This window comes from Anolis carolinensis, unplaced genomic scaffold (assembly GCF_035594765.1).
Source record: "Anolis carolinensis isolate JA03-04 unplaced genomic scaffold, rAnoCar3.1.pri scaffold_7, whole genome shotgun sequence".
NCBI lineage: Eukaryota > Metazoa > Chordata > Lepidosauria > Squamata > Dactyloidae > Anolis > Anolis carolinensis.
Window position 1 is genome coordinate 29437711 of NW_026943818.1, and position 12500 is coordinate 29450210.

A 12500-nucleotide genomic window follows, 5' to 3' on the forward strand; every position below is an offset into this window, starting at 1 on the left:
GGCAGCACGGAAGAGGTAAATAGAATATCTGGCTACTCTAAAGGCAAATAATAATAATAATAATAATAATAATAATAATGTAATACAATATAATAACAAATAAAATAATATAATATAATAATAATGTAATACAATATAATAAGAAATAAAATATAATAATAATAATAATAATAATAATAATAATAATAATAATAATAGTCTATTATATATTACATGTAATATTACTTATAATATTGCAATGTAGTGGTGTAGTACAATATAGTAATATATAATAATGCAAATATCTGGCTACTCTAAAAGTAAATAGGATTTCTATTGGGGAATAATAATAATAATAATAATAATGTAATACCATATAATAATAATAATAATATAATAATAATCTATTATATATTACATGTAATATTACTTATCATATTGCAATGTAGTGGTGTAGTACAATATAGTAATATATAATAATGTGAATAAATAATAAATAAAGAAATGAAGTGGCGGAAAGGCAGCACGGAAGAGGTAAATAGACAGAATATCTGGCTACTCTAAAGGTAAATAAATAGGGATTCCAATATAATAATAATAATAATAATAATATAATCTATTATATATTACATGTAATATTACTTATAATATTGCAATGTAGTGGTGTAGTACAATATAGTAATATATAATAATGCAAACATCTGGCTACTCTAAAAGTAAATAGGATTTCTATTGGGGAATAATAATAATAATAATAATAATAATAATAATAATAATAATAATAATGTAATACCATATAATAATAATAATAATAATAATAATAATAAAATAATAATAATAATAATCTATTATATATTACATGTAATATTACTTATCATATTACAATGTAGTGGTGTAGTACAATATAGTAATATATAATAATGCGAATAAATAATAAATAAAGAAATGAAGTTTCGGAAAGGCAGCACGGAAGAGGTAAATTGACAGAATATCTGGCTACTCTAAAGATAAATAATAATAATAATAATAATATAATATAATAATAATCATATATTACATGTAATATTACTTGGTGTAGTACAATATAGTAATATATAATAATGCAAATATCTGGCTACTCTAATGGTAAATATAGGATTTCTATTGGGAAATTCTATTGAATAATGAAGTGGCGGAAAGGCAGCACGGAAGAGGTAAATAGACAGCATATCTGGCTACTCTAAAGATAAATAATAATAATAATAATAATAATAATAATAATAATAATAATAATAATATAATAATAATCATATATTACATGTAATATTACTTGGTGTAGTACAATATAGTAATATATAATAATGCAAATATCTGGCTACTCTAATGGTAAATATAGGATTTCTATTGGGAAATTCTATTGAATAATGAAGTGGCGGAAAGGCAGCACGGAAGAGGTAAATAGACAGCATATCTGGCTACTAGGCATGTCCGATCGATGAAAAAAATGTGTCAATTCTCGTTTTTCTAAAGTAGGGGGCGCTGGCGCTTCGATATAGAAAGTATTTCCGATTTTTTCACCCAAAAAATCGGATATTTCCGAAAATTCGTAATCTGCGCTTAAGCTCCCATTCTAGGTAGGTTGCAGAAACAAAAAATTTTTAAAAAATATTTTTAAAAATATATTAAAAAAAATTTTGGGGGGAGGGAAAAATTAACAAAACATTAAGAGACAATTAGAGAATGGTCCAACAATGGTTCGAATGACATTGCTGGTTGCGCTGTGAGACAATGTCTCGGAATGCGCATCAAAAAGCGAGAACAATCCGAAATATTTCCGATATACGATTTTTTGGACATGTCTAATGGCTACTCGAAAAGTAAATAGAGTTTCTATTACGGAAATGCAGTATGGAAGAGGTAGAGAAGCAGCAGAGGGATGAGTGGCTACTCAATTGGAGTCGAGGGAGGAGACTCACCTGCGGAGTGGACCTGTCCCTGGACGGACGTGGCGGTCAAGGCCACGAGGAAAGCCAAGGCGGCCACGACCGCGGCCACGGAGGAGGATCTCATCTCGGCTTCTGCTTCCAGAGGACGATGAGACCCCGAGGGATCCTCCCGGGCCTTTTATCCCCGCGAACAAGTCATGATGATGATGGGGATGATGACGACACCCGGGCCCGATTGGGAGAATTTTGAGGAAGTCGGTTGGGTTTTGCAATCACTTCTCGAATTTTTTGATTTCTTTGCACAATTATGGAGAAATCCGATCAAGGGCGGGAGCGATGATGAGGCATTCATTCATTCCTTCCCCGCATATCTTGGCCCCGAGTTCTGGAAACCGATTCCCGAAGAGTTTGCAGAGAGTTCAACCCGTGGGGTGGGGTTGGGCGGACTCCACAGTTCGATCCCTCCCGGCAGATGGCCTCTGGGCCCTTTGAGTCTATGAGCCTCCCATCTGTCAATCCATCCACCAATCATAGGGACCCCCAAACCTATGTACGTCTATATGTATGTATCTGTATCTATATATGTATGTATCTGTATGTATGTATATATGTATGTATATATGTGTATATATGTGTATGTATGTATGTATGTATCTGTATGTATGTATCTGTGTGTACGTATGTATCTGTATGTATCTGTATGTATGTATGTATCTGTATGTATGTATCTGTGTGTACGTATGTATCTGTATGTATCTGTATGTATGTATCTGTATGTATGTATCTGTGTGTACGTATGTATCTGTATGTATGTATGTATCTGTATGTATCTGTATGTACGTATGTATCTGTATGTATGTATGTATCTGTATGTATCTGTATGTATGTATCTGTATGTATGTATCTGTGTGTACGTATGTATCTGTATGTACGTATGTATCTGTATGTATCTGTATGTATGTATGTATCTGTATATATGTATCTCTATGTATGTATGTATGTATCTGTATTTATGTATATATGTATGTATCTGTATGTATGTATGTATCTGTATGTATCTGTATGTATGTATCTGTGTGTACGTATGTATCTGTATGTATCTGTATGTATGTATGTATCTGTATGTATGTATCTGTATGTATCTGTATGTATGTATCTGTATGTATGTGTGTATATATGTATGTATCTGTATGTATGTGTATATGTATGTATATGTATGCATGCAATATGTATGTATCTGTATGTGTGTATCTTTATATATGTGTGTATCTTTATGTATGTATCTGTATGTATGTATATATGTTTGTATCTGTATGTATGCATGTATTTATGTATGTATCTGTATGTATCTGTATGTATATATGTATGTATCTGTATGTATGTATCTGTATGTATGTATCTGTGTGTACATATTTATCTGTATGTATCTGTATGTATGTATGTATCTGTATGTATGTATGTATCTGTATGTATGTATCTGTATGTATCTGTATGTATGTATCTGTGTGTACGTATGTATCTGTATGTATCTGTATGTATCTGTATGTACGTATGTATCTGTATGTATCTGTATATATGTATGTATCTGTATGTATGTATCTGTATGTATGTGTATATGTTTGTATCTGTATGTATGCATGTATTTATGTATGTATCTGTATGTATCTGTATGTATATATGTATGTGTATATATATGTATCTGTATGTATGTATCTGTATATATGTATCTCTATGTATGTATGTATGTATGTATCTGTATTTATGTATATATGTATGTATCTGCCTATATGTATATCTGTATCTGTATGTATCTGTATGTATCTGTATGTATGTATCTGTATGTATGTATCTGTGTGTACGTATTTATCTGTATGTATCTGTATGTATGTATGTATCTATATGTATGTATCTGTATGTATGTATCTGTGTGTACGTATTTATCTGTATGTATCTGTATGTATGTATGTATCTATATGTATGTATCTGTATGTATGTATCTGTGTGTACGTATGTATCTGTATGTATCTGTATGTATGTATGTATCTATATGTATGTATCTGTATGTATGTATCTGTGTGTACGTATGTATCTGTATGTATCTGTATGTATCTGTATGTACGTATGTATCTGTATGTATCTGTATATATGTATGTATCTGTATGTATGTATCTGTATGTATGTGTATATGTTTGTATCTGTATGTATGCATGTATTTATGTATGTATCTGTATGTATCTGTATGTATATATGTATGTGTATATATATGTATCTGTATGTATGTATCTGTATATATGTATCTCTATGTATGTATGTATGTATGTATCTGTATTTATGTATATATGTATGTATCTGCCTATATGTATATCTGTATCTGTATGTATCTGTATGTATCTGTATGTATGTATCTGTATGTATGTATCTGTGTGTACGTATTTATCTGTATGTATCTGTATGTATGTATGTATCTATATGTATGTATCTGTATGTATGTATCTGTGTGTACGTATTTATCTGTATGTATCTGTATGTATGTATGTATCTATATGTATGTATCTGTATGTATGTATGTATGTATGTATCTTTCTGTCCCTCTGTCCAGAGTGGGAAGACACCCCAAAGGTCATCCAGCCCAACCCTATGTTTGTATAGATGTATGTATCTCTTATCTCTCTCTTATGGGTCAGACTAGATGACCTTCTTTTGGGGTCTCTTCAAATTCTGGATTTCTCTCTCCCTCCCTCTCTCTTATGGGTCAGACTGGATGGTCCTTGGGGGCAGTGATGATGGGGGGGGGGGGCTGGGATGTGGGCCTTGCTGCTTCCCGCCAGATGTGCTGGCCCGGCCCCAGAGGAACCCGCGGCCCCCGTTTTCTGGGGAACCGGCCCGGATCGGATTCCGCCTTCTGGCAACGGAGCCGTCCAAAAATGGAATGAGTCCCAGCTCTGGTTCTGAGATGATGCGTCAGAGAGAGAGCCACACAGAGTTGGATGGGACCCCAAAAGGCCATCCAGACCAACCCCATTCTGCTAGAAGTGGAGACGCCACCAAAACCCATAAATGTGACAGAGAGAGATGTGCTAGAGATGGAAGGGACCCCCTAGGGTCACCCAGCCCAACCCTGTTCTGCCATAGATAGCATCACTATTATTATCTATTCATTATTATCATCATCCTCATCATCATCATATATTAATATTGATTGTAATAGTATTACTACTACTACTACTACTACTACTACTACTACTAATAATAATAATAATAATAATAAGTCCTGGAGTTGGAAGTGACCCCCTAGGGTCACCCAGCCCAACCCTGTTCTGCCATAGAGAAAGATAGCATCACTACTATTATCTATTCATTATTATCATCATCATCATCATCATCATCATCATCATCATCATCATCATCATCATCATCATATATTAATATTGATTGTTATAGTATTACTAATAGATAGCATCACTACTATTATCTATTCATTATTATCATCATCATCATCATCATCATCATCATCATATATTAATATTGATTGTAATAGTATTACTACTACTACTAATAATAATAATAATAATAATAAGTCCTGGAGTTGGAAGTGACCCCCTAGGGTCACCCAGCCCAACCCTGTTCTGCCATAGAGAAAGATAGCATCACTACTATTATCTATTCATTATTATCATCATCATCATCATCCTCATCATCATCATATATTAATATTGATTGTAATAGTATTACTAATAATAATAATAATAATAATAATAATAAGTCCTAGAGTTGGTAGTGACCCCCTAGGGTCACCAAGTCCAACCCTGTTCTGCCATAAAGGAAGATAGCATCACTACTATTATCTATTCATTATTATCATCATCCTCATCATCATCATATATTAATATTGATTGTAATAGTATTACTACTACTACTAATAATAATAATAATAATAAGTCCTGGAGTTGGAAGTGACCCCCTAGGGTCACCCAGCCCAACCCTGTTCTGCCATAGAGAAAGATAGCATCACTACTATTATCTATTCATTATTATCATCATCCTCATCATCATCATATATTAATATTGATTGTAATAGTATTACTAATAATAATAATAATAATAATAATAATAATAATAATAATAAGTCCTAGAGTTGGTAGTGACCCCCTAGGGTCATCCAGTCCAGCCCCGTTCTGCCACAGAGAAAGATAGAATTATTATCTATTATATCTATTATTAATATTATTAATCATACTATTGTGATAGTATAGTATTAATATGATATAATACTAATAACATAATAATAATAATAATAATAATAATAATAATAATAATAATAATAATGTAATATAATAAGTCCTAGAGTTGGTAGTGACCCCCTAGGGTCATCTAGTCCAGCCCCATCCTGCCATAAAGGACGATAGAATTACTACTATTATCTATTTTTTATTATTATTATTATTATTATTATTATTATTATTATTATTATTCTGATAGTAATATTTTTACTAAGAACATTATTATTATTATTATTATTATTATTATTATTATTATTATAAAGTTGGAAGGCACCCACAAGGGTCATCCAGTCCATCCCTGTTCTGCCATAAAAGAAGATAGAATTGTTACTATTATTATTATCATCATCATCATCATCATCATCGTCGTCGTCGTCATCATAGATTAGAAATAGTATTACTAATATTAATAGTAATAATAATAATATAATTATAATAAGTCCTAGGGTTGGAAGGGACCCCCAAGGATCATCCAGTCCAACCCTGTTCTGCCATAAAGGAAGATAGAATAACTATTATTATCTATTATGAATATTACTAATAATATTATAGTAATAGTAATAGTGTTACTAATATAATAATAATAATAATAAATCTTAGAGTTGGAAGGGACCCCCAAGGGTCATCCAGTCCAGCCCCGTTTTGCCATAAAGGAAGAGAGAATTACTATTATTATCTATTATTATATATTATTATTATTATTATTATTATCTATTTATTATTATTATTATTATTAATTCTCATAGATTGATACTATATTAATAGTAATAGTATTACTAATAACATCATACTAATAAGAGTAGTCATAATAATATGATAAGTGCTAGAGTTGGTAGTGAACCCCTAGGGTCATCCAGTCCAGCCCCATCCTGCCATAAAGGATGATAGAATAACTATTATTATCTATTATTATTATTATTATTATTATTATTATTATTTCTCATAGATTGATACTATATTAATACTAATCGTATTACTAATAACATCATACTAATAAGAGTAGTCATAATAATATGATAAGTGCTAGAGTTGGTAGTGACCCCCTAGGGTCATCCAGTCCAGCCCCGTTCTGCCATAGAGAAAGACAGAATTATTATCTATTATTAATATTATTAATCATACTATAGTGATAGTATAGTATTGATATGATATATTACTAATATCTTCCCATCAGGGAAGAACACAATCCGACCCTCCCCGGCAGATGGCCATCCCCTTGCGAAACCGGCCCACGTGCTGAGTGGACACAACCGGACCTTGGTCAGCGTCCGAAACCGAGGCCGAGAAAAGGGAAGAAAGAGGAACTCGGGGAAAAAAGGGAAGGAAGGACGGACGGAAGGAAGGATGTGGGGCAGCCCTTGACATCCGCACTCCTGAAATAAACCAGATTTCCCCTTCTTGGTGGTTCCGGTAGACCTCAAGAAATTGAAAGTGAGCCAAGGCCCTTAGAGAATCAATGGGGAAGGGGACCCCAAAGGTTATTGTTATTATTATATTATTATGGCAGGATGGGGTCAGGCTGGATGGCCTTTAGGGGTCCCTCTAAAAGGAGAATCATCCTTTCCAGGGAATTGCAAATGAACCCGATGCCTTTGAAAGGCTTGCAAAGCACCCAAAAAAGCCTTCTGTTTAATGCTTTTGCAATGCAAGCCTTCCAAGGAAACCACGCAGGAAAAGACATGCACACAGGTTCTGATTTGGCCTTTGTTATTAGAAATCTGGATGGCCATCTAGTGGGAAGGATCGGATGGTGTCCTTGTTCAAGGCTGAATAGGGCTAGGTGGCCCTTGGGGTTCCCTTCCAACTCTATGAGTCTTCTTCTAATAATAATAATAATAATAATAATAATAATAGCACAGCAGACAAAAAAAACCAGTACAAGAAAACCGCACTACAAACTAGAGCAGAATCAGTACAAGAAAACCGCACTACAAACTAGAGCTGACAGCTGGCACAACAAAACATTGCATGGAAAATTCCTTGACAAAATTGAAGGAAAAGCTGATGATGATGATGATGATGATGATGATGATGATAATAATAATAATAGCACAGCAGACAAAAAAAACCAGTACAAGAAAACCGCACTACAAACTAGAGCTGACAGCTGGCACAACAAAACATTGCATGGAAAGTTCCTTGACAAAATTGAAGGAAAAACTGATGATGATGATGATAATAATAATAATAATAATAATAATAGCATAGCAGACAAAAAAAACCAGTACAAGAAAACCGCACTACAAACTAGAGCTGACAGCTGGCACAACAAAACACTGCATGGAAAGTTCCCTGACAAAATTGAAGGAAAAGCTGATAATAATAATAATAAATCCCGCATATCTATCTTGTTTGCTGTCATAAAATAATAATAATAATAATAATAATAATAATAATAATAATAAGGCAGCAGACAAAAAAACCAGTACAAGAAAACTGCACTACAAACTAGAGCTGACAGCTGGCACAACAAAACATTGCATGGAAAGTTCCCTGACAAAATTGAAGGAAAAGCTGATAATAATAATAATAAATCCCGCATATCTATCTTGTTTGCTGTCATAAAAGAATAATAATAATAATAATAATAATAATAATAATAATAATAATAATAATAATAGCACAGTAGACAAAAAACCAGTACAAGAAAACCGCACTACAAACTAGAGCTGACAGCTGGCACAACAAAACATTGCATGGAAAGTTCCTTGACAAAACTGAAGGAAAAGCTGCTAATAATAATAATAATAATAATCATCATCATCTGTCAAAGAATATAAATATGTGAAGTATATCTAATAAGGTGGAGTGGCCCTCTGTGGTGTCGCTGGGTTGGCTGTTGCTAGGTGAAGTGTCCCTCGGGGGAAAAATGGGGAAACTTGGTTCTATTGATATCTGCAATTGATTATATTACCTTTTAATAGAATCTATTTTATAAATATGTACCACAAAGGTGAAGTGGCCCTCTGTGACGTCGCTGGATTGGCTGTTGCTAGGTGAAGTGGCCCTCGGGGGAAAGATGGGGAAACTTGATTCTATTGAGATCTGCCATTGATTATATTATCTATTAATAGAGTCTATTTTACAAATATGCCTATATGTCCCTTTGCACCGCAAAGGTGAAGTGGCCCTCTGTGACGTCGCCGGATTGGCTGTTGCTAGGTGAAGTGGCCCTCGGGGGAAAGATGGGGAAACTTGATTCTATTGAGATCTGCCATTGATTATATTATCTATTAATAGAGTCTATTTTATAAATATGCCTATATGTCCCTTTGCCCCGCAAAGGTGAAGTGGCCCTCTGTGGCGTCGCCGGGTTGGCTGTTGCTAGGTGAAGTGGCCTTCTGGTGGGGAGACTCAAGAGACGGGCAACGGAGGAAGTTCGGTCCAAGAAAGCCTTTATTTATACGCACCCATTGAAATACAATATCCTTAACGATGGTTAGACCCAATAGCCAGGCATATAGATATAAATAATATAGATATAGATACTTAAATAGATAAATAGATATGTGCAAACAGTGCAGAGCTGCCGTTCCGGTTCAACATTAATAATAATAATAATAATAATAATAATAATAATAATAATAATAATATGATGATGATGATGATGATGATGATGATGATGATGATGATGATGATGATTCCAGGATCCGTCAGGCTATTGATCGAGGTCGGCGATGACCTTCTTGACCCATTGGGCCTGGGGGTCGGCACAGACCAGGGCGCCCTTCTTCAACACCAGCCTATGAGAGAGAGGGAGGAGGAGGAGGAGGAGGAGGAGGAGGATCAATACACGTATGTATGTATGTAACATGTATGTCTATGTCTATCTGTCCATCTAGCCCATTGAGACCCCAAAGGTCATCCAATCCAACCCTATGTATCTCTATCTATCTACTCAATTATCTATCTATTCAACTATCTGTCTACTATATCTACTCAACTATCTACTCAACTATATCTATTCAACTGTCTACTCAGCTATTTACCTACTCAACTATCTAGCTCCTCGACTATCTACTCAACTATATCTACTAACTATATCTACTCGACTATCTACTCAACTATATCTACTCGACTATCTACTCGACTATCTACTCAACTATATCTACTCGACTATCTACTCAACTATATCTACTCGACTATCTACTCAACTATCTACTCAACTATATCTATTCAACTGTCTACTCAGCTATTTACCTACTCAACTATCTAGCTCCTCGACTATCTACTCAACTATATCTACTAACTATATCTACTCGACTATCTACTCAACTATATCTACTCGACTATCTACTCGACTATCTACTCAACTATATCTACTCGACTATCTACTCAACTATATCTACTCGACTATCTACTCAACTATCTACTCAACTATATCTATTCAACTGTCTACTCAGCTATTTACCTACTCAACTATCTAGCTCCTCGACTATCTACTCAACTATATCTACTAACTATATCTACTCGACTATCTACTCAACTATATCTACTCGACTATCTACTCAACTATCTACTCAACTATATCTATTCAACTGTCTACTCAGCTATTTACCTACTCAACTATCTAGCTCCTCGACTATCTACTCAACTATATCTACTAACTATATCTACTCGACTATCTACTCAACTATATCTACTCGACTATCTACTCAACTATCTACTCAACTATATCTATTCAACTGTCTACTCAGCTATTTACCTACTCAACTATCTAGCTCCTCGACTATCTACTCAACTATATCTACTAACTATATCTACTCGACTATCTACTCAACTATATCTACTAACTATATCTACTCGACTATCTACTCAACTATATCTACTAACTATATCTACTCGACTATCTACTCAACTATCTACTCAACTATATCTATTCAACTGTCTACTCAGCTATTTACCTACTCAGCTATCTGTCTATCTATCTACTGAACTATATCTACTCAACTGTCTACTCAACTATCTCAACTATCTATCTTCTCAACTGTCTACTCTACTATCTGTTTACTCAACTATCTACTCAACTATATCTATTCAACTGTCTACTCAGCTATTTACCTACTCAGCTATCTGTCTATCTATCTACTGAACTATATCTACTCAACTGTCTACTCAACTATCTCAACTATCTATCTTCTCAACTGTCTACTCAACTATCTGTCTACTCAACTATATCTACTCAACTATATCTACTCAACTATATCTACTCAACTATATCTACTCAACTGTCTACTCAACTATCTCCTCAACTATCTGTCTCAACTATCTACTCAACTATATCTACTCAACTGTCTACTCAACTATCTATCAACTATCTATCTCTCTACTCAACTATCTGTCTCAACTATCTACTCAACTATATCTACTCAACTGTCTGTCTACTCAACTATATCTACTCGACTATAACTACTCAACTATCTACTCAACTATATCTACTCAACTGTCTACTCAACTATTTACCTAAACTATCTGTCTACTCAACTATCTACTCAACTATATCAATTCAACTATCTACTCAACTATCTAGCTCCTCAACTATCTACTCAACTATATCTACTCAACTGTCTACTCAGCTATTTACCTACTCAACTATCTGTCTACCTAACTATATACTCAACTATATCTACTCAACTGTCTACTCAGCTATCTGTCAACTATCTACTCAATATACTCCTACTCAACTATCTACTCAACTATCTGTCTAATCAACTATCTACTCAACTATATCTACTCAACTGTCTACTCAACTATTTACCTACTCAACTATCTCTCTACCTAACTATATACTTAACTATATCTACTCAACTATCTTCTCAACAATCTAGCACCTCGACTATCTACTTAACTATATCTACTCAACTGTCTACTCAGCTATCTATCTACTCAACTATCTATCTATCTACTCAACTATCTGTCTACCTAACTATCTACTCAACTATATTTACTCAACTATCTACTCAACTGTTTACCTACTCAGCTATCTATCTACTCAACTATCTACTCAACTATATCTACTCAACTGTCTACTCAACTAATAACCTACTCAGCTATCTGTCTACCTAACTATATACTCAACTATCTCCTCAACTATCTAGCTCCTTAACTATCTACTCAACTATATCTACTCAACTGTCTACTCAACTATCTACTCAACTATCTATCTATCTACTCAACGATCTGTGTACCTAACTATCTACTCAACGATCTGTGTACCTAACTATCTACTCAACTATATCTACTCAACTGTCTACTCAGCTATTTACCTACTCAACTCTCTGTCTACGTAACTATCTACTCAACTATATCTACTCAA

General features: G+C 33.9%; 2 protein-coding genes across 2 annotated transcripts in view; both read right to left on the reverse strand.

Moving 5' to 3' along the window:
* The window catches only part of LOC134293309 (C-C motif chemokine 5-like), a 4757-nt gene extending 2501 nt beyond the window's left edge, over window positions 1–2256 (reverse strand). Inside the window, exon 1 of the mRNA XM_062960513.1 lies at window positions 1935–2256. Within this exon, the coding sequence (XP_062816583.1) occupies window positions 1935–2028 (94 nt within the window). The 5' untranslated portion in view covers window positions 2029–2256. The remainder of the gene's footprint in view (window positions 1–1934) is intronic.
* A 7306-nt stretch (window positions 2257–9562) lies between these two features.
* Window positions 9563–12500, reverse strand: part of LOC134293310 (C-C motif chemokine 5-like) — a 6299-nt gene continuing 3361 nt past the window's right edge. The window contains exon 3 of the mRNA XM_062960514.1: window positions 9563–9927. Within this exon, the coding sequence (XP_062816584.1) occupies window positions 9843–9927 (85 nt within the window). The 3' untranslated portion in view covers window positions 9563–9842. The remainder of the gene's footprint in view (window positions 9928–12500) is intronic.